Here is a 23,183-nt window from a genome sequence, read left to right as displayed (position 1 = left end):
GATAATAAATTTTGTTCAATTACCCTGATGCTTAAACTTGCTACTGTACGGTTGCGATTTCTGGTGCCTGCTAGAATGAGCAGCAAGCTTGTGGCTTTTCAGTGCGTAATGACCTGTTTCCTGCTGGGTTTTTCAGATGTTCAGCAGGTTTTAATGAGTGCCTACTGTGTGCTAGGGGATTCAGCGCTGTCCTGAAGGTGCAGGGACTCAATAGGAAACTCGGCTTTCCTAGATGAAAGGCTGTGTGGATCTGTAATATATTGGCTCGAAAGGCAGAGTCATAATTAAATATATAATTATCTGGGGAAGTGATAGTGTCAGAGGTGTGGGAAGGCTGCACATGGCAGAGTCTTACAGGGAACACCAAGCAGGCTACATGGGGGGCATGCAGAGTGGTGGGAAGGCGTTCTAGGCAGGGGGGCACCCGTTGCAAGGTGGCTTGGAGGGGATTTGGGGATACTGTCAGCCTAAGTCAGGGAGTGCTGCCTGCAGGGGAGAGGGATGACAGCAGGAATCATTATACGGAGGGAGGGTCGCATCCCAGCTGGTTGGGTTTTAAGTAGAAAGGTGCCTTGGAGCCAGAGTTATGGTTCAGAGTATGGAATGTTTCATGTTGCTGGATCCAGACCATTGTCGGTCACTGTCTCTTGGTCTTCTGCTGTGGGAAAGTTTTTTGGTCTTTTGTTTGTTTGTTTTTTGGTGGAGAGTTTAATATTATTATAAATGCCTACAAAATATCCTTCACTTGTATGAAACTGGGGTTTATCATAAGTAGGCATCCTATTTTTTTACTGCAGTATAGTTGATTTACAATATTGTTTTTGTTTCAGGTGTACAACAAAGTGATTTAGTTTTACATATATATATATATATTTTTTCAGATTCTTTTCCATTATAGGTTATTACGAGATACTGAATATAGTTCCCTGTGCTATACAGTAAATCCTTGTTGTTTATCTATTTTATATGTAGTAGCGTGTATCTCTTAATCCCATACTCCTAATGTATCTCTCCTCCCCCTTCCCCTTTGGTAACCATAAGTTTGTTTTCTATGTCTGTGAGTCTGTTTCTGTTTTGTAAATAAGTTGATTTGTATTATTTTTTAGATTCCAGATATGAGTGATGTCATATAATATTTATCTTTCTCTGTCTGACTTAGTTCACTTAGTATGACATTCTCTAGGTCCGTCCATGTTGCTGCAAATGGAAATATTTCATTCTTTTTTATGGCTGAGTAATATTCCATTATATATGTATACACACACAAACACACACACACACACACCACATTTTCTGTATCCATTCACCTGTTGTTGGACATTTAGCTTGCTTCCATGTCTTGGCTTCTGTAAATAATGCTGCTATGAACATTGGGGTGCATGTATCTTTTTGAATCAGAGTTTTCATCTTTTCCAGATATTTACCCAGGAGTGGGATTGCTGGATCATATGGTAACACTATTTTAGTTTTTAAAGTAACCTTCATACTGTTTTCCATAGTGGCTGCAATTTACATTCTGCTATGGGAAAGTTTAATGACTTGTGTTTGATTTCCCCCAGTAGCCAGGGATGCTCTGCTTCTCAGACTTTAGTGCAACAGAATCACCTGGAGGGCAGTTAAAACACAGAATGCTGGCGCCACCCCCAGAAGTCCTGATTCAGTAGGTCTGGGGAGGAGTTGAAAATGTGCAGTGCCAACAAGTTGGTGATGCCAGTGCCGCTGGTCTGGGAAGCACACTTAGAGAACCCGGCTCTCGTCGAGAATATGGGAGGATTTTCCCGCCTTGGCCTAGGACAGTAAGGATGTACTGCTGGCCTGGGACATGTAGCCCTAACTTGGACATGGTCAGGTGTCCCAGAGACTCCTGCCTTTTTCAGGACCCCTGTGGGTCATGGGGAGCGTCTCCTTCACCTTGGAGAGAATCTTACATTGGACTCCCTGGAAATAGACTCTGATGTGGAGAGTTGCCTGTGGAAGGTGTATCTGGGGGGAAGTTCTGAGGAGGTGCACCTTGAAGGGAGTAAGGGAAGTGTGGTTGGGCAGAGGGAGATGCTGGCCTGGGATACAGTTAATGATGAAAGCATCCCACAGGGACCTTTGGAGCTGGACTCCAGTTTGTCTCAAACTAAGGCAAGGGGGCTGCCCATTCCTTTGATTCTTGCATCCTCTGGTCACTGGCTTCAGGTGGCCCCCACAGGGTATAGCTGTGAGCCCAGAAGTTAGGGAATGAATGGGTGGAAAGGGAAGCACCACAGTGTCCATTTCAGGGAGCTGCATTTGGGGGAGAAAACTCACCTTCCTCTTGTTTCCCAAGAAATCAAGGGTCAGCGTATTGATGATTAAATTTTAGAGACTTTTGAGTCACTTGCTAGATTCTTCTTTGCTTCATGCTGTGAGGGAGAGCTGGGAGATAACTGCTTCTTAGGTCCGAGTGAAGAAAAATGATAATTAATGGAATTTTCTGGGGCCCAAGGAGATTCTCTTACACATTCCTAGGTAGGATTCCAGAGTTCTTGCGCTGAGATGTCGCACATTTTCCTGTGTGGTAGGGAGGACTCCACATTGATTTCTGAGGAGCTTCTGGGCCATGCCTGAGTGAGTCACATCTGGGCAGGGGACCGTGGCTTTCTCTTTGGACTGGAGTCCTGTCACATTCTTCAAGAGCCTCTTTGCCCTGCCTCCACCTCAGTGTAGGTCAGCATCCATGGTGGTCCCTTTATCAATCTTTCAGCTTTTCTGAGCAACCAGGAAGCTCAGAGGCAAATGCCTGTGTCACTTGTGGACATGACATAGGATATCATGGGACATCTTTTTTTTCTTTTAATTTTTATTTATTTATTTATTTATTTTTGGCTGAGTTGGGTCTTCGTTGCTGCGCGCGGGCTTTCTCTAGTTGAGGTGAGTGGGGGCTACTCTTCGTTGTGGTGCGCCGGCTTCTCATTGTGGTGGCTTCTGTTGTGGAGCACGGGCTCTAGGCGCGCGGGCTTCAGTACTTGTGGCTCACGGCTCTAGAGTGCAGGCTCAGTAGTTGTGGCTCGTGGGCTCTAGAGTGCAGGCTCAGTAGTTGTGGCGCACGGGCTTAGTTGCTGTGCGGCATGTGGGATCTTCTCGGACCAGGGCTTGAACCCGTGTCCCCTGCATGGCAGGCGGATTCTTTTGTTTTTTTTTTTGTAACATCTTTATTGGAGTATAATTGCTTTACAATGGGGTGTTAGTTTCTGCTTTATAACAAAGTGAATCAGCTATACGTATACCTATATCCCCATATCTCCTCCCTCTTACGTCTCCCTCCCACCCTCCCTATCCCACCCCTCTAGGTGGTCACAAAGCACCGAGCTGATCTCCCTGTGCTATGCGGCTGCTTCCCTCTAGCTATCTGTTTTACATTTGGTAGTATCTATAAGTCCATGCCACTCTCTCACTTTGTCCCAGCTTACCCTTCCCCCTCCCCGTGTCCTCAGGTCCATTCTCTACATGTGCATCTTTATTCCTGTCCTGCCCCTAAGTTCTTCATAACCTTTTTTTTTTTTTTTAGATTCCATATATGTGTGTTAGCATACGGTATTTGTTTTTCTCTTTCTGACTTACTTCACTCTGTATGACAGATTCTAGGTCCATCCACCTCACTACAAATAACTCAATTTCGTTTCTTTTTATGGCTGAGTAATATTCCATTGTGTATATGTGCCACGTCTTCTTTATCCATTCATCTGTTGATGGACACTTAGGTTGCTTCCATGTCCTGGCTATTGTAAATAGAGCTGCAGTGAACATTGTGGTACATGACCCATTTTGAATTATGGTTTTCTCAGGGTATATGCCCAGTAGTGGGATTGCTGGGTCGTATGGTAGTTCTATTTTTAGTTTTTTAAGGAACCTCCGTACTGTTCTCCATAGTGGCTGTATCAATTTACATTCGTACCAACAGTGCAAGAGGGTTCCCTTTTCTCCACACCCTCTTCAGCATTTATTGTTTGTAGATTTTTTGATGATGGCCATTCTGACTGGTATGAGGTGATACCTCATTGTAGTTTTGACTTGCATTTCTCTAATGATTAGTGATGTTGAGCATCCTTTCATGTGCTTCTTGGCCATCTGTATATCTTCTTTGGAGAAATGTCTATTTAGGTCTTCTGCCCATTTTTGGATTGGGTTGTTTGTTTTTTTGATATTGAGCTGCATGAGCTGCTTGTAAAGTTTGGAGATTAATCCTTTGTCAGTTGCTTCATTTGCAAATATTTTCTCCCATTCTGAGGGTTGTCTTTTGGTCTTGTTTATGGTTTCCTTTGCTGTGCAAAAGCTTTTAAGTTTCATTAGGTCCCATTTGTTTATTTTTGTTTTTATTTCCATTTCTCTAGGAGGTGGGTCAGAAAGGATCTTGTGTGATTTATGTCATAGAGTGCTCTGCCTATGTTTTCCTCTTTAGGAGTTTTATAGTGTCTGGCCTTACATTTAGGTCTTTAATCCATTTTGAGTTTTATTTTTGTGTATGGTGTTAGGGAGTGTTCTAATTTCATTCTTTTACGTGTAGCTGTCCAGTTTTCCCAGCACCACTTATTGGCAGGTGGATTCTTAACCACTGCACCACCAGGGAAGCCTTCATGGGACATCTTTTGCTCATTAACTCACTCCCAATTTCATTTCATTCTTCTATCATTTCCCCCTTTGTCTTGAGTCCTGCCATTCTATTTAAAAAAAATTTTTTTTTATTCTTTATTAAATACACAGAAATATATTAGAATAAAAAAAAGTAGATCCCCTCTCATTCTCTTTCATTTTCCCCACTGCCCTCTCAGCCCTGCTCCCCAGGGCTAACCACTGAGGGGAGTGTGGTGGGTATACTTCCAGGCATAACCATTCTTCGGTTCAGTACTTCTAATAAGTTTATTGTTTCTGTTTCTGTAATCACTTTTTCATTTCTCAGAATTCTGTATTGTTTCTTGATTGAGCTTATGTTCTAGTAGCCCATTCTTTTTTTTATGGATATGTGAATATCTTGAATCTTTTTGACGATAATGTTTCAGTTTTTTAAAAAAGTTATCTTCTGTTTGCTGCATTAACTCTGTTTTCTTGCTGGTTAGGTCTTTGGTTCACTTCCTGGTCTCTCTTTTATGCTGATATTTTCTACAAATGCCTGGTGACTCTTGGTTGACATTTATTTGTGAACAAGGGTCTAGATTGATCTGTTCTGTCGTTGTAAGTTTCCTCAACATCTCTGAAAGCCACGAGCATGTGGGTAGGCAATGTGAATGTTGATTTTAGGTGCCCTGGGTGGGGTCTGTGTGTAGACACTTAAAGCCGGAGACTTCTACTAGACCATGGGACAAGCTCACTTGAGGTTGGGGACATCTGTTTCTCTTATCAGCCAGCAGTTACCCATGGGCACTGGTGCACTTTGTTTTATTTTTCCTGCATCATGTCCATCCATGGTGGGGGAATCCCCGAGACAGATTTCTCATTTAATTAAAGAGTTCTTCTTCCTGGCTTTAGCCTCAGGGCAAAACCAACAGTCAGCTTCTCTGAGGACTGTAGACTAACACAAAGGTCAAGTCACCTCCCCCTGCCCAGGGCTTTCAGCCCCTGCTGCCTGTGCTTTGCGATTTTCTGGGGTTCAGTTAGGAAAATAGCTTTTCTGGAGGTCTTGTGTTAGTGTGCTGGTGCCTTAGAACTGATAGGTTTCATTGTCAGTCTGTCTCTTCGACTTCTTACTTTCCAGCACCCTCTCAATGTTTCTGATGCCCAGCCCTTTCTTGTTTTCTTATGGGCTCTTTTGGAGTTATTCAGTTTTCATCTCTCTATCTGAATTATGAATATATGTGTGTGTGTACATACGGATTATGAATATGTGGGTGTATCTACCTCCCCTTTTTTTGTCATTCTGGTGGGGTTTAGAAGAGGGGAGAGGTAAAAGTATGTGTTCTACCCATCATCTTGAACAAAAAGTCCCCTCTCACAGATTTTTATTTCTAAAATGTGTGCTGTTTTGTGGAGAAAAGTAGGGTAGAAATAAGCACAAATTATTCTCTGAGCATTTACTGCATGTCAGGCTCACGCACTCATATCTTGCTGAATCTTCGTAAGAACTATGCGAGGCACATGTGTCCCCATTGTGTTGGTGAGAAGACTGAGATCCAAATAGGTCAAGTTACAAAGGGCAGCAGAAGAGCTGGTTGGCAGAGCTGGGGTTTGGCCTATGCCCTCCCTGCTCCTCGCTCCTGCAGCCTCTGTGATGCCCGCTGGAGCTCTCGTCCTCTGTAGGGATGCAAGAATGGACCAGCTCACCCCTTGTTTTTACTGTTGATGCATTGCCTATTCTGGGGGCCAGGGGGTTCCCAGCTGGGCCTCCTGCCTTGGTTTTCAACTTCGAAAATCATTTGGTAATAGAATGCCTTCACATTAGAGCTAATTCAAATGTGCTTATCTCGAAGTTGGGCCTAATTTGTAGGAATGATTTAGAAACCTGTTGGAAACGAATCCAACTCAGTAGTATAACCCAGGGTCAATCTCATGCATAAATTTTATTGTTCCACGGTGCTATGTTTTGACACAAACTGAACTTGATAATGTGGAAGGTGGACCCGGGGCCTTTCTTTGCTCATTTATTCCACAAAGATTTAATGAGTGCCTATTGAGCGCTACCTACATTATTTAAGGAGGTCCCTTTACCCCACCCCACCCCTATGCATTCTCTGTTCTATATGTCCACCAGAGCTGTAAGTTAATTTTTATACAAAACCAGATAGTGGATTCAAATATAACTTCTGAGTTCTATGGAAGTGCCTGGGTTCATATCCTGTCACTTACAAGCTGTGTGACTTTGGACCTGTCACTTAACCTCTCTGAGCCTCAGTTAGCTCACATAATTGCATTTGCATCTCAGGTTTGTGGTGAGGCCTCTGGGAGATCAGGTAAGTCATCCCCTCCCTCATTCCTGTGCCAGGTGCTGTTCAGGTCAGCTGGGCCCTCGAAGGACAGGGAGCATAGATGTCATTCCAGGTTTTTACGTCCTTTTATAAATTGGAGGTCTAAGGAGCTTCTGAGTTCAGAATTAAGTGTAGTGGTGTTTCTGCTTGGGGTGGTCTCGTTTCTCCTCTGTATCAGTTCTCTTTTTTCTCATTGAAGCTCTCACAGGAACCCTTTAAGTTTCAATTAAACATTCAGACTCACCAGACTCACACAGGTTACCCTCGGTACCTGTCTCCTTGAAGGACTTGGGAGAGGAACCACCGCTTGCCAGCAGGGCACATGATCTGTCCCTCTTCTGCGGGAGTACTTCTAGCAGCGGGCTCTGCGGGAGCCCACAGAGGTGGCCAGCAGCTCTTCTCTTTGTCAGCCCCTGCCCTGCCAGGTTTTAGTAAAGATGCAAGGGAGTGAGACCCACAATGGGTGGGTTTGGAAGCCACCCTGACTTAGAAGCTTTAGTTCCCAAAGGAACATCTCTTGTAACAATTCCATAGTATCCACATCAAGGGTCCCTGCAAGGGGCATGTCAGTTACAGGAGTCACTACACTCAGGGGAACTTTAACTATGGCTTCTTTGTCAAATCTTTGTAATTTATTTATAACTTATTTATAGTTCCTTTCAGTCCAGATGCAACTTACCAATCAAGGGTCATTTTACCACAAGCAGAGTTACCTAGTAATATAGTTAACATCCTTCCTTCATCAGGTTTCCAAGGGAGTTATGTTAGACAGTTAACAAAGCTGAAATGCTTTTGCAAAAGGGAAAAGGGTTTGGTTAACCCTTTGTCCATATTCGCCATCCTATTTTCCCCTGAGGGATGGCGCTTTTCAGCAGTTCTTTTGGAGGGATGAATGAAGCCCTTGGTATGTTTTGAAATGTATCCCATGCTTGTGTACGTTTTCTGATTGATTATATAAGACACACTCACACTCTGGCCAAGAGATATACTTTGGAGTCATATTGGCCTGGGATCAAATTCTGGCTTTGAAACTTATTAAGAGTTAATTCATTTACTCATTCATTCATTCAGCCATGCAAAGAACATTCACTGCCTGCTGTATGCAGGGCTTGGAGGTATATGCCAGGCATGGAAAGGAGATGAAGACCTGGTCCTTGTCCTTGAGAAGCCACAGTCTAATATATTAGAGAGACAGGCAAAAAGAAACAATTCCAAATGGGTGTGAGACTACCAGGCCAGGCAGTGGGGGAGTTAGGGAAGTCTTCTCAGAGGAGGGGACACCTGGCCTGTGCTTGAAGGTGAATTGGCCATGTGAAGAAGATAGGGAAAAGCACTCCAGGTAGAAGGAACAGCACGTGCAAAGCCATCGAAGGGGCCAAGAGTGTCAAGAGATGAGGCTAGAGAGGGGAGCAAGGCCATTTGGAAAGCTACTTATTATCTCTGGGCCTCAGTTTCCTCATCTGCAAAATGGAATTAACTGTGCTTACCTGTTGATGAAATTAAATGAGATAATAATGTGTGTTTAAGCATCTGGGATACTTAATTTTAATTCCCTTTCCAAAACTCTCTATGGGTGCCTAAGAGCCAAACTTTGATTTTAAATGAGACAAAGAGAAAAAAAAAACCCCCAAACCTGCAGGGCCTGGCCTCCCACCTGTGCAGTGCAAGCATTTCCTCCACTGGCTCTTGTGTTAGTCCTTTTACTTGTCTTGTGGATCGGTCGCTAAATGTTTGCATGCTGTCTTGGATTATGTCTTATAGTATCAGAGAAGCACATAATTGTGTTTTCCTAAAGACTCCACGTTAACAATAAGCCACAACCCTGTTGTGGCGTCTTTGGGACAATATTCCCTCTGCCGACAGCCTTGAGTCTCCTGCCGCTTTGTCTTGCTTTTCTGAAAGGTGGCCACCTCCCACATATAGGCTGGGGGCACTTAGCTTTTGGGGACATTCACTATCCAGTGACCACAAGTCACACATCACGATGAGCTGAGGGGCCATCCCGACCATGATGGAGCTCTGTCTGATGTGTAAATTAGGTCCTGTCATTTCTCTGGGCAGAATTGCTCATGGGTCTCTGTTGTGGCTTGGTGAACTCTGCCCAACTGAAATCAGACCTCTGCTTAAAACCTTCCAATGCTTCCCCTGGTGTGTAGGTAACATCAAATGCCTTTTCTGGTGCAGACATCCCAGTGTGATCTAGCCCCTGCCTGCTTTTCCAGCCTCACTCCCAGCTGCTCTGTCCAAGGCCCCAGGCTTTGTGCTGGGGATACGGTGGGGAGCAAAGCCAGCCTCCATTGACTCTATTCTAACCACCCCAGCCTTCTTGCTTTTCCCCAGACACCTCCACCCCCATGGTCTTTTTTGCTTGAGGGGCCTTGCATATGCTGTTCCCTTGGTCTGGAATGTCCTTGTCTTCATTCTGCACAAGGCTGGCTCCTGCTCATCCTTCAGGTCTCAGCTTTATCCTCACCTCCTCCAAGACTCTGAGCCCCCTAATCTATGCAGTTACCCTGTTATTCTCTATCTCAGCCTCCAGTGTATTTTCCCCCTTGCATGATATATCTATGAGATGACTTGAGTGTCTGTTCCACCTTGAGGACAGTTAGCTTTCCAACCAGTGCCATCACGCTTGTTTTCTTCACTACCTAGTCCCTGGCACCTTAGCGTGATGTCTGCTATGTAGTAGGTGCTCAATAAAAAGAATGAATGAATCAGTGTGGTGGTTATACTTTCCAGAGATGGCCACCATAACATATGCCAGGCTGTGTTTCCAAGAATAATTCGCTTACCCTCTCTGGGCCTCACTTGTCATATTTGTACATTGTTGCCAAGAAGATTAAACACATAAATGTGAGAGACACAGTGTCGGCCTTGCAGATGTTAATAAATGTGAGTTCTCATTGTAACGACAGAGCCCAAGGAAGAAAGTTGAAATGGCAGTCAAGAGGGTTGATGGTCGAAACCCTTAGGATTTTTCATCAATGCTTGACTCTATGGGGGCAGGGCTGGCAAACCTCAGTCCCCTGTTTTGTCCACTTCCCATCTCCCTGTGGGTAGTGACCTTGCCATTTTCAGGAGGGAGGCGTCACTCCTGGTTGGTTGGGTTGGGGTATCTGGGGCACAGTTGGCCTGACCTTCGGAGATAAGGAAATCTCTCTCTAGCCTGTGGGAACGCTCCTGTTGGGCAAGTAGGACTTTTTGGTCACTTCTCTCCTGAAGTTATCACCCCTTTTTCTTATTAAACTGTAAATTATGAAGACTGCGTTCCCTGCCAAAAAGTTGGGGAAATCACCCGCTACTGTCCTACCACACAGACTCAAGAACAGGGTTTATTTGGGCACTTTCCTTCCTTACTATTTAATGCTGCAAATGTCTCCCCTCCACCCCAGTCCCCCAGAAACCCCTTACCCATCTTTTTCTTTCCCCTTCTCACAGTGTGTAATGTACCTATTCATTCTTTTTATTGTTTATGTCCCACTAAATTGTCAGCTTCACAAGGGCTGACTCTTTGCTGGTGGCTCATGGATGTAGCTATCAGAGCAGTTCTCACTGCTCTGCCTCTGGTTTTGGCATTCCTGACCTACCTGGCAGACTCCTACATTTTTAAGTTTCTGCTCAAGTGCCACCCCCTCCGGGAGGCCTTTGCTGCCTGCTGCCCGCCCCTGCACCCAGCACCTGGCACACCATAGGCTCCCTGATAACTGGAGTATTCTCTGTCCCAGAGACGGGGCCTTGAAGGCTGTGTCTGGGAGGTTGGACTTTGTCTCAAAGGTGGTGAGAGTTGAGGTGTGTTGCATTTGAGAAGAATCTTTGTGGCTGTCTTAAGGGGAAAACAATGGACGGGGGCAAGAATGGATGCAAGTAGACAGTGGGGAGGTGATTACTATTGTTTAGAAGAGGACTGGTGATGGCTTGGGGTTACACTTTCCAATATGGTAGCCACTAGTTACACGTAGCTATTGAAATTTAAAGTAAAATGGAATAAAATGTAGTTCCTCAGTCACACCAGCCATATTTCAAGTGTTTTATAGCCCCCGTTGGGCAGTGTGGATATAGAACATTCCCGTCATTGCACAAAGTTCTCTTGGACCTCTCTGGCTTGGACTGTACTGGTGGGATGAGAATGGGGAGAAGTAGACGGATATGGAAGATGTTAGGAGGTGGAACGTATGCAATTTGGGGACGGGTTGGCCGTGGGGTGTGCTAGAGAGGGGGTGTCAAGGCTAAGACCTAGGCTGTGGGCCATGGCCAAAGTAGAACTTCTGGCTCAAAGGAGTGAGCATTTTTATGGCTCTTGATTCAGGGCATCATGTCAGAAGGCTTATCCACATTCCACCAACAGCACGAGAAAGCACCCATTTTTTTTTTTGGCTGCACCGCATGCATGTGGGATCTTAGTTCCCTGACCAGGGATTGAACCCGTGCCCCCTGCAGTGGAAGCGTGGAGTTTTAACCACTGCACCACCAGGGAAGTCCCGAAAGCACCCATCTTATTGCACCCTCCTGGCAGAGTTGATTGTCTTTTGAAAAACCTTCAATTGTGTATATGCCTCTTGCCAAACCCGCCTTCACTTGGGGTCTAGCATGTGGACCGTGAGGTCTTTGTGATCAGGGAATTATATGTATATTAATGCAGATTTCAATAAAAAGAGTTATGTTTGCCATTGTGGTACGGTCTGATGCTGTTTAAATGCCTTCGGTAATATCTTCAATGAGATGGCAAATAGAAAACAGGAAAGTTAGTAATAAAAAATGAATTAGGGTGATTAGCAAAAGGTGAACCGCTTCCCTCCTCAGGCAACAGGCCGAGATGATGGAGCTTTGCAGGGCTCCTCCTGTCCAAACACCCGGCTGGATTATTGCAGCCTCTGTGGCTGGCCCTGGGGTCTGCTCGGCACATAGGACTTGGTTATTGCATTTCGTTTTGCAAAGGTCACAGGCATCCCCTTGGAGGGACTCTGAAGGGGCTCATTCCCTGGGGTGGGCTGGAGTGGGGCCTCTGAAGAGGAGTTTCTAACTCAGGGCAGGTCAGGAACCTTCTTCCAAGGCAGAGACATCAGTGGCCTTGCTTCCCCTCCCTTCATCCTCCAAGGCCCTGGGGAATCTGTCCCTCTTTGCAACATCTTCTCCAAAGGTGCCCTTGGAGAACCTTTCCTAGCTGTCTGGTGCTGGGGTTTGGGGTCCCTTCAAGAAGGCAGTAGAGGCAAACACTCTAATTGCCTAATGCAAACACTGGGACTGGTTCCTGGGGCATCAAAGAGAAACAGGATTCTGGCGACCGTGTAAAGTGTGTGGGACTGGAGCTTAAATCAGAAGGACACGGAGCTTCTACCTTGGTAATGTTGGAACTCACATCTACCCAGAGCATGGAGCATGGAGATGGCACAGCTGGTGGTTGGGATGGTTATGTCTACACTGGTCGGCTCACTTCCATAGTCGATGGCCAGGGCTGGGTAACACAGATGTTAGCTATATGATTGCCAAAACAGATGGGCAGATTTGGTTAATACCATGTTGGTTGGATGATCCCCACAATGGGATAACTATCTCTCTTAAGCCAGTGCTTCTCAAATTTTAGCTCGCATGGGAATCATGTACGGGTCTTGTTAAAATGCAGATTCTGATTCAGTAGATCTGGGTGGGGTCAGAGATTGTGCATTTCTTACAAGGTCCAGGTGATGCTGAGCTGCTAGTCAGTGGACCACAATTTGAGAACTGAGGACTTTGTGTCAGGCTGAGCTCCCTAGCCCACCTTCCTGCCTCTGTCCTTCCTGAGAGGTCAGTGCCAGGCTGCGTACTGGTGCCTTGGAGGTGAATGGAGGAAGGACCACAAATAATCATCCCGGATGAAGACAGTGTGGGCTTGGGGTGTGTCAGCCTTCAGGGTGAGGACTCAGTTCTGAATCATCTCCATGTTTCTTCCTGCTCTTCCCCAAGGCGTGAGTTTTCTCCCCCAGTCAGAGCTGGCAACATCCAGCTCTTTCCCTCTTATCCTTCAAGTAAACCTCTTTCTCTCTGTCTCTCATGTTATGTAAGCTACAGTCACAACTTGGCACCTGGCACAAGATGCTGATCTCAAACATGGAAACTCTTACTGCCACGCAGGGTTGTGGGGTTAAGATGGCAGTGAGAGGTGCCAGCAGAGTGAGGGTGGGGACAGAGGAGGAGCTACTATTTATTGAATTCCTATGTGCCAGGCACTGTGCTTGGTGTCTTATGTATACTGTCTTATTTAACCCTCACAATAGCCCTTCACATCATGTATTGTTACCATGTCACAGACACCTGACACCTGTCAGGTGATGTGTGTCAGGTGACACCTGAAGCTCAGAGAGGTTGAGAAACTTGCCTAAGGTCACTCACCTGTTAGTAGCAGAGTAGATCAGGAACCAGAATCTGTCTGCTCTGAAGTCATGATCTTTATTCTGCAGCATGTGTCCTCGCATGTACAAAGAATCTTTAGCTTCCTTTGGGATGCCCTTTCACATACGCTCCCTGTTTAGACTCAGATCACCCCTCCTGGGGAAATCTGGCATAGGATGTGTCATTCTCACTGCAGAGACAGGCAGACCTAGGCACAGAGGCAGTGCGCATCTTGTCCAAGCTCAAGCCAGAGTCATAGGCCAGCAGGGCTCAAACCCGGGGGCTTGGCCTTCACCCCCCAGCTGCTTTCCACCTCCCAAAAAGCTTTTGTTGTTCTCAACTTGATGTTGTATAGATCAGACCTATGCTCTTTGACTGTGAGCGTATCATGGCCCATACTCTTTTGTTAGCTCCTGTATCAGTTATCGCTTGCTGCGTAACAAGTCACCCAAAATTAGTGCTTTAAAACAACCACCATTTTATTTGCTTACAATCTGTGGGTTGGCTGGAGGACTTCCTGTGCTGGACTGGCCTCTGCTGGGCTCTGTCCTGCATCTCTGGTCAGTTGGCCAGTCAGCTGACAGCTGGGTGATAGAGGATGGCTTCACCCCTGTGTGTGTGTGGCACTTGGCAGGCTGCTGGCTGGGGGCTGATTGTTGGGTCAGCTCTTCCCAGAGCCTCTCATCCTCCAGCAGGCTAGCTCGGGCTTGCTCACCTGGTGCTCCGGGGTTCCCAGTGCAGCAAGAGAGCTCACCCCAGTGCACAAGCGCTTTTCAGGCCTTTGCTTGAGGCACATTTACTGCTGTCTTGTTGGCCAGATAAAGTCACATGGCTAAGCCAGGCTTCAAGGCGTGAGGAAACAGACTCTGGCTCTTGATGAGAGGAGCTGAAACGTCACAACACAGAGGGTGAGCATGCAGAAACCGGAGGACCTGTGGTCATCTTTTTAATCCACCACAGCTCCCCTCGCTCTTTCAGACCACAAACATTTATCAAGCCCCTGCTGTGCACCAGGTGCTGTGGCAGGGACTCCAGCACAAGACAGACCTGGTGTTGCACTTATGTGGCCTCTACTCTAGCAAACAAATAATCACATAATGAAACACATAATGTGAACATGACAAGTGTGATTAGGAGAGCTGCACAAGTGCTGTGGGTAACAGGGAGGGTCAGGAAGGACTTTCTTGACCCTTAAACTGAGACCTGTAGGAAGACCAGGAGTTGCTAGGTAATAGGGACAGAGGGGAAGCATTCCAGATAGCCAGAATAGCATGTGCAAAGGCCCCGTGGAGGGAGGGACCTGGCACATTTGAGCATCCAGTGAAGTGCCAGTTCCCTTTAAGTGTCAGCTGGTTTGGGCTGAGAAAGGAACTTATGGTTCACAGCTGTCCCTTGAGCAGCCTCCATGTGACCCAGTCTCAGGAGGGAGGTGGAGATAGACCTTTACGTGGGTGGCTCGCTCACAGGGGCAGCTGGGCTTGGTGGTCTCTGGGAGGAGGAAGAGATTGATGCTCACGTGGGCACCCAGGAAGTCCTTATGGAGGAGGAGGGATTTGAGCATTGGAAAGGGCAAGGAGACAACGAGAAAAGGGTCAGATGCATAAAACTGCAGGGGCAGGGGGGCGCTGGGTTAAGTAAGGGGCTTAGATTTAGTTCTGTTGGCCAGCAGTCTTTGAACCATGAACCGAGAATGATGTGGTCAGATCTGGGGTGGGGACATGAGTGTTGGGCCCCCTGGGGAACTCCCTGCTTACTCCCATGAGCTGCCTTTGATGTCCCCAAGCGTTTGACAGGGTCTCTCAAGGCATATCAGGAGGTACAGTTTTGGGAAAAGGCCTGAGCTCCCTGGGAGAGAGAGTAATTATCATAAATGAGCCAGCACACAGTTGGAAAAATGGGACAAGTCAGACAAATCCAGGTTTGAATCCCTGCTTCTCGCTGACATCACCATGAAACTCTGGGCAGCTCACTGCCCAGCCCCAAGCCTTGGTTTTCTCATCTGAAAATGGGGCCTGGTCCCATCCACCCTGGGTCGGGTGAGGAAGGACCAGTGGGGCTGAGTTAACATTAGCGCCTTTGCTTCTGTGCATGAAGGCTCTTGTCTGTGTGCAGCCGAGGACAGTGCAAGGGACCTCGGTGACTACACAGTCTGAGTGCAGCAAACACTCGTCTTTACCAGACCTGGATGTCAGGGAAGCTGTCTTTCCCAGAATAAACAGAAACCATGGCAACCAGTATGCATCACGTGGGCCAGCAGCCCATCCCGCTGCCGATGGCCAGGAGGAGGGCCTGTCACAGATGTCCACCAGGGGTGCGGTGACCCCCAGGGACCTTCTTGGCCCCCCGCTCCCTGTCTGAGGTAGGACTGAGAAGTTCTGGAAAAATCAGTCCTGATTTTGGGTTTCTAGTCAACCTCAAATTTTATTATTTAATTTTATTTTTCCGTCTTGTTCCAGAAAGCATGTCTTGAATAAGTTGGAGCAAACCTCCCTGCCCTCCCCATCCCTCTGTCATCTGCAGATTGATCCCTTGGAAGGATTTGCCAGGACGATGCTGGGGGCGGGCACCAACATGGTGGCAAAGCTACCCTAGGAGGGAGGGCAGGGGCCCAGTAGGCTCTGCCAGTCTCCCCAGACGTGCAGCGAGGTGGTGACATCAATACCCCAGTGGACAGAGAGGCTCACCCTCACCCAGGGTTCACAGCTACTAAGTGGCAGAGCTGGGATTCGAACCTGGGTCTTCATGCTTCACAACTCATTTCCACACTGCATGTGGCTGAATTGGGCACTCAGCCACCAGTGTGGCAGGGCAGAGGGAGTTTATCAGCTCCCCGTGTGGGGAGCCTGTGATGCCTGCCCCTAGCACAGAGGGGTCCAGGGTGGTGGCGGAGAGGCAGCTGAGGTGGCCTTGGAGACTGGGAAGGTTTTCCAGTCCTTGTGTTTCTGCCTGGAAGCCTCCTTTTGCATCTCTGGTAGGAGAAGAAGTCAGGACTTATGCCCTGACTTCTAGAAGCATGGCCTTGTCTTGGCCGGAAGTTGGGAACGGGGTTTTCTGGAACCCCTGGCTTCTCCCTCTGTGTCTGCGGCCATCCAGACTGGACAGTCAGAGCCAAGCTTGGGGAACCCCTTGTCTCTTGGAACCTTAGGTCCTTATCTGTAAAATGAGGGACTTGTTGACTCAGCTGACATCCTCATGGCAGTGAGCATGGATGACAGAGCCCAGAACCTTAGTTGCAATCCTGTCTGGGACACTTACTAGCTGTGCACATCTAGTAAGTTACCCGACCTCTCAATTCATGCCTCTGTAAGATGGGAATAATAATAGCACCTACCTAATGGGGTCATCATGAGGACCAATATCTGTAAACGGGGGAAACAGTACCTGGGACAGAGTACGTGCTATTACTACTGTTACCTCTTGGAGTTGCTGGGAAGTTAGTGTGAATGTGGCAGGACCTGTCGTGCTCGGCAGGAAGCAGATGCTCCGACACTGTTAGCTTTTTGATTGAGGAGAGGAGGCAGGAGGTGGGGTCAGTGTGGAGGGTACCTGGGTAGACAGACCCCCGGGCTGGCTTTGGGACCTTGGAACACCCACTTAACCACTCCATGTCTGGCTTTTGGTGGTTGCTTATTTTTGGTCATTCATTCACAAGAACACACACGAAGATATAAAAGTATAGATAATACATTAAAAAATTAGAGCCAAGGAAAATATAAAATAGAACAAATTCCAGGTGGAAAATGAAAACAGATATGTTGGCCTTGGGCTCTATAGTTATTGAAATTGGCCTGCACATCTGGTTGTGGGCTTCCTGGTGGACAAGTGAAAAGGGAAATAGATTTACTCCAGGATTTCTTTATCCAAGGGGAAGATGCTTGGCAGCTCCTCACGGGAAGCACAGCCTTAACTGGTATTTGGAACTAAAAGAAATCCCTCCCTCTCACCAGCTTCATGGATGTTCTCAGAGCTCAGTTTCCCCAAATGTAAAATGGGGGGATGAGACCCTGCTCCTCTGTCTGTCTGGCTGATTGTGGGCATATGTACCTGTGCATTCCTGGCATGTAGTGGGCACCCAGAGGGCATAGTTCCCAGCCCTCTGCCCCATCATAGCTGGCACCTGTCAATTTTTGGGTCAGCACAAGGTCAACCCAAACAAAACCAGCTGTGCCCAGTGTGCAGTTCTGCGTCAGAACCCAGTCAGGGGGAAGGATGTGTGTACGGGGAGTGGAAGCTGTTTAATAATAGGACATATGCCAAGGCCAATGGGCACTTTGACAAATTGAGGCTGGCACGTGGCGTGATGCATAAGCCCCGCAGGTGAGTACACACGGTGGGGTTGGAGGACCAGCAAGGGCCCATTTGGTGAGACCGGCTGTGCAATCAGACGTGAGTTGGAGTTGGAATGCTGGGAGGGCTGTGAGGAGGGAGAGAGGAAAATGGGAGGCAGTTGCAGAGGATGGAGGGAGGCCGGGCGTGGAGTACCTTCAAGTGTGCGACGTGGCCCCTTGGTGATCAGCGTTTCCGGCGAGGAAGCACGTGGGGTTAAGCAACCACGACATCCCAGTGAGCTTGAGGATCCAGACAGGGCACCTTAGAGGTGCAAATGGCTTCAGTCACTTCCCTGGGGCGAGATTGGTTTCATCTCGAAGAAGCTTTGTAGCTTCTCAGCACTTCCAGGTGCTGATGGCGGCATCACAATATTGTGAAATTAAGCAGCGAAGCCGACTTCATTACCAGCTTACCTGGTGAGGGAGCAGCCACCTTAGTTAGCACCGATGGTTGGGTATGACAGAGCTAAAATTGAACTTGGCAATTACTACTCGTGAGAGGTTCTCGGTGCTGTGAAAAGAAGGTTCCATGGAAATCAACCCTGGTAATCACAGGGCTAAAAATTAGTCAGTTACTATTCAGGTTGCTTTGTCAGCATACGCATTGGGTGATGCAGGGGAAGGGGGATGGAAACTTGGGTTTTGGCTGTCTTGGGTTACCTTGTGTTCACCTGCACCAGATTCGTTTTTTACATTGGTTCCAGGACAAAGGTTTGAGAGACCCCGTGTTAATGTCGTGGTGCAGGGTGGCCGTTTGAATGATGGGTCGTTTTAAAGTCCCGTTCTTTTTATTTGCATGAACTCACACATCTTTCTCAGCTTTCCAGTTTGCTCTACACTTGTGAAGGGGTTTTCCTAACAGGTCCTTGCGTCTCCTTGGGATGTTGCACATGACGAGCTCAGATTTTGTTGACTCCTAGTCTTAGAGGAGGGTTATTGAAGGCTATTATTGAAGGTTTCTGAGCCCTTCATGGAATTATTTTTATTAAGCTTTGGCTAGAATATTTCGGCAACCTCAGAATAATGTCCCCATGTTGCAGGTAAAGACAGTGAGGGGCCGGTGTGTGCTTGGCTGAGAGAGTCAGATGGAAAGGAAAAGCTTGTACAGATTCAGTTCTCAGTTGATTTGGGATGTGGGCCCTGACTCTCAGGAATGGGAAGATGGCAATTCAAGTCAGCTCATTGCTTTGAACCTCAGTTTCCTCATCTGTAAAATGGGAGCTTGGGCTAGGCAGGTGTGAGGCTTCAATGAGATAAGGCAGGCACAGTAGGACCTCAGCACAGGTGGCTGTTGTTATTAACAGTGATATTTATTGTCCACCTCTTTTGTGCCAGGCACCGGACTGGACCCTTTCCATAGGAGACCACTGCTTTGTACAGAGATCCTGCAAGGAATTCTTAAGTAAATGCAGGCTCAGAGAGGGTTTAATTTTGTCCAGGTCCTCTCAGCGAGTAAGGGGCAGGGCTGGGATTCAAACTCAGGCACTCTGGCCCCCAGAGGCTGGCAGTTGTCCCTGGCCCCATTGTGGGAACACTTGACCATCAAAAAAAACAAGGCAGCCTGGATGAGCTGCCTGGAGGGCCGAGAAGAGAGAAGCATTAGAACAGAAATACCTTTTCCAAAAGGCTGCGGCCCTTCCACAGGAAGCTGAGTCATCTCTCTTTGTTTTGAACCATAACCATCGAGCTGCCTCCAAATTTGAAAAATAAAAATAAAGCTAAAAAATGCTGAGTTCTGTCAAGGTGCAGGGGCCCTCTCCTGGCTCTATCCCAGGGGGAGCTGAGCGGAGGGTCTGTAGAGCTGGGACCCCCGCCACCCCATGCTGCTTGGCCAAGTACTCAGTGCAAAGGGAAGAGCCCTCCTCCTTCTGGAATCCACGCTCTGCAGGTTCTCCTGCAGGTACCCAGCCTGCCAGGTGGACGCTCCTGCCCCAGCCCCGCGTGCCCCGTGGGGCTGGGACTCTCACGGTGAGTGAGTCACGTTGGGACGCTGCTCTATCACGGCACACTGAGGACAACATGGTTATACCCCAGAATTCCTCCTTCCAGTACATCCAGAATCTTCTGTTCTCAGACTCAGCCTCCCTGCCCCCCACACATGGTGGAGTTCAGTAAGTGTTTGATGGAGAATATGGGGACTTCCTGCAGTTGTCCCGTGTTGTCCCATCTCTAACATGCTTCCTCCCTTCTCTGTTCACCCAAACTCTGCCCCTCCTTCAAATCCCAGCTCAAATGACACGTTTTCCGTGAAGTCCTTGCTCAGCCAATGAACCTGGGGCCCTTAGCTGTGAGCACCGTCTTCCTTCCATCATACTGTCTCACTACATGCATGAGCTGGGATGTCTTTTTTTTTTTTTTTTTTTTTAAATGATACAGCCACTTTGGAAGACAGTTTGGCAATTTCTTTTTTTTTTTTTTAAATTGGGAAAGATTTTAGGAATCTCTACTTCATGGGTTTTAATTTTATTTATTTATTTATGGCTGTGTTGGGTCTTCGTTTCTGTGCGAGGGCTTTCTCTAGTTGTGGCAAGTGGGGGCCACTCTTCATCGCGGTGCGCGGGCCTCTCACTATCGCGGCCTCTCTTGTTGCGGAGCACAGGCTCCAGACGCGCAGGCTCAGTAATTGTGGCTCACGGGCCTAGTTGCTCCGCGGCATGTGGGATCTTCCCAGACCAGGGCTCGAACCCGTGTCCCCTGCATTAGCAGGCAGATTCTCAACCACTGCGCCACCAGGGAAGCCCTGGGATGTCTTCTGAGGACACGGACAGTGTCCTGCTCACACATTGCCCTGGTGTCTGGAACCCCGCCCTGCATGGCGTGGGAAGTAGGCAGAGGGAACAGAAAATTCTTGGTGAGTGAATGAATAAATAAATGATAATTGAAGGATTTTTGCCTTCACACTGTCCGTGTGCCAATCAGTTACACCTTTTATCAGCGTCTCTGGTTTCCAGTGAGCGAGTTTAACATTCAACAAACAACAGGAGCTTCTTTCCACAGCAGTAAATGCTGATCATTTCATAGGTGCCTAGTATTCCACTGTACAGAGACCTGCGATTTATTTAACCAATCCCCTCTCAGTGGATTTTGCTGTCATTTCCATGTTCTCATAAATAGTGTTGCAATGAAGAAATAAACATCCTTGTTCATACAGATTTGGGCCTAGAAAATCCTTTCCCATCTTAAGCTTATATGAGTATTCATGGATGGTTTCTTCCTGCACCCTTCCAGCTTTGTGTGTGTACATTTCCAAATCTTCAGTATGTCTGAAATTTTCATCCCTTTCTATCACAGTGCAAAACCTGCATCTCCCTTTCCTTCAGACAAACTTCATGTGCTTGGATCTTGGCCTTGTGTCTACAGATTGTGTGTACTTTCTATTTGTTGAGCACCTACTGTGAGTCAGTTCCTGTGCTAGGAGCTGGGACCCAGAGGTGAACAAGACAGATGGTCCCGGCCATCAAGGAGCTCACAGCCTAGGGAGGAAGATGAACAATGAACATAGAAATAAAAACCATCAAAACAAGCAACCAGAAGCCATCGGCTGGAGGACTGTGCTACAAAGAAAATAATTCAGGTGTGGGTGAGTCAGTGGACCCCCTCTCTGGGGAGGAAGGAGAGCTTGAGCAGGATGCAAGGGTTTTGTGAAGATCTGGGCAAAGGCATTTTATGCAGAGGGAACAGCATAAGAAAGGTGCAGAGGCACAAGCAAGACTTCTTCCTCTCTGGAGCCTTTTCTTTCTTTCTTTTTTTTAAATTAATTTTTTTTTTTTTTTGATCCCGCTGCGCAGCATGCGGGATCTTAGTTCCCTGATCAGGGATCGAACCCATGTCCACTGCAGTGGAAGCACAAAGTCCTAACCACTGGACTGTCAGGGAATTCCCTTTGGAGCCTTTTCTAATCCCCTCAATCCTTCCTCATACTGACATGCTGGGCAGCAACCCCCTTTATCATGTGGCATTTGCCTTTCCCCAGGCCTTTCTCTCTGTCACTTAGTTTATTATTGTTACAAGTGGGGCGACCCCCCAGAACTCCTCTCACTTAGTTCTGGATGCCCTCAGCTCTCTGATGCTTCCTTAGCAGCCTCTGATGTTTCTGAAATGTCCAGAAGATTAAAATTGGCTTAATAGCACCCAGCATAGTACATGGTACTTAACAGGTACTATCATCCCCATTTTACAGATGAAGAAATTGAGTTGCAGGGAAGTTAACTGTTCCAGCAGGCAGAGCAAGAATTCAAACCCAGTTCTGTCTTATTCCAAAGTCCACCTTCTTCACGGAGCCCTAATTTAGCTGGATTTGTGTGAAAGCTAATGAGACTGCCAGGGGAGCCATAGTGCTTCGGGCAAGCACTGTCCCAGACCTGATCCAGCCTTGTGGTGGGTGACCTTGGCCCTTGGGTTACTGGCTTCAGAGGAGTGGGAAAGGAACCAGGGAGGCTTTTATGTTTTTGTTTTAAACTACAAATGTAGTACATGCTTGTGGAAAAGGAAAAAAAAAAAAAGAAACAAGAAAGAAAAAAGCAGCAGCTGAAAATACCTCCTCTCCTACTCCCAAGGGTAACCACTATTAACAGTTTGGCATCTTTTACAGTGCATATCCAAACACACACATAATTATGGTATTTATAAAAATGGGATCATGTCCTTGACTTGCTCCCAGCCGGTTCTAAGTCAGCACCTACAGACCTTCCTCATTCTATCATATTCCACAGAACGGATATACTTCAGTCGATTCAGCCTGACCCCGTTTTAGACATTTAGCTTGCCTCTAATTCTTCTCTGTAACGAGCAGCATCAGTGAGCATGCATGGTGCACGCAGGTACCAATATTTCTGCAGGATGGATGCTCAGAAGTCTAATTGCCAAATGAAATGACATGCAGGTTTCACACAGGTGCTGCCAAAGTGCCTTCCCAAAGCCCTTCCGGTCCAACACCCGCTCCCAGGGCAGTGGAGAAGGCCCTTAAGCCACAAATAATGCAGAGCTGAGCTGCCTCCCCTTCTGCGCCCTGAGACCTGGCGTGGAGACCGCCGCCAGGAGCTCTGAACACACAGGCCCAAATTGGGATAGAAGATGGATTTTGATAAAAGAGGTTAAATAACAGTTTTTTCCATTTCACCTTATAGGAATGGGATGGGGGGTTGGGGTACCGGGCCTCCAGCCAATAGAGGACCAAGAGTTGTCAGGAGGGCTTATAAAGCTTGCTATTTCTGGCATTTTTTCTCTTTCTCTGCTGATTATGCAGCAGAATCGCACAGAGGCTGTCGCGGGCGCGTTCTCTCGCTGCTGGGGCTTCTGTGGAATGAGACTCGGATTCCTTCTACTTACAAGACACTGGTGCATTGCAGGTGTGTTTCAGCAGAAGGTAAGCAGCGGGTGCCCGCTGCCCCCTGGGGTGGAGGTGGTCAGGCTGGCGCTGCAGGGTGAAGACAGACGATGTCTGGGTGGGGGCAGGCAGGGACCTGGACAGGTGTCTGTCACATTGTAGAATGAAGATGCTTTGGAAGGTCCAGGAGGCCTGCAGTTGGCAGCTCCTTCTTGAAAAGAAATTCTGGAAGTGGCTGGT

General features: G+C 47.4%; 1 protein-coding gene across 2 annotated transcripts in view; it reads left to right on the top strand.

Moving 5' to 3' along the window:
• Positions 1 to 23,183, top strand: part of TOX2 (TOX high mobility group box family member 2) — a 135,087-nt gene that overhangs the window by 7,189 nt on the left and 104,715 nt on the right. The window contains exon 1 of one of the 2 annotated variants that reach the window (XM_061208929.1): positions 22,857 to 22,982. The exons of the other annotated variant lie outside the window; for it this stretch is intronic. Coding sequence (XP_061064912.1) covers positions 22,857 to 22,982 — 126 coding nt within the window. Of the gene's footprint in view, positions 1 to 22,856; positions 22,983 to 23,183 lie in introns of those variants that run through there. 2 annotated transcript variants of the gene reach the window in all.

Source organism: Eubalaena glacialis, chromosome 13 (genome assembly GCF_028564815.1).
Source record: "Eubalaena glacialis isolate mEubGla1 chromosome 13, mEubGla1.1.hap2.+ XY, whole genome shotgun sequence".
NCBI lineage: Eukaryota > Metazoa > Chordata > Mammalia > Artiodactyla > Balaenidae > Eubalaena > Eubalaena glacialis.
The sequence above is the reverse complement of the archived record's forward strand: the minus strand, read 5'-3'. Positions and strand labels throughout refer to the sequence as shown.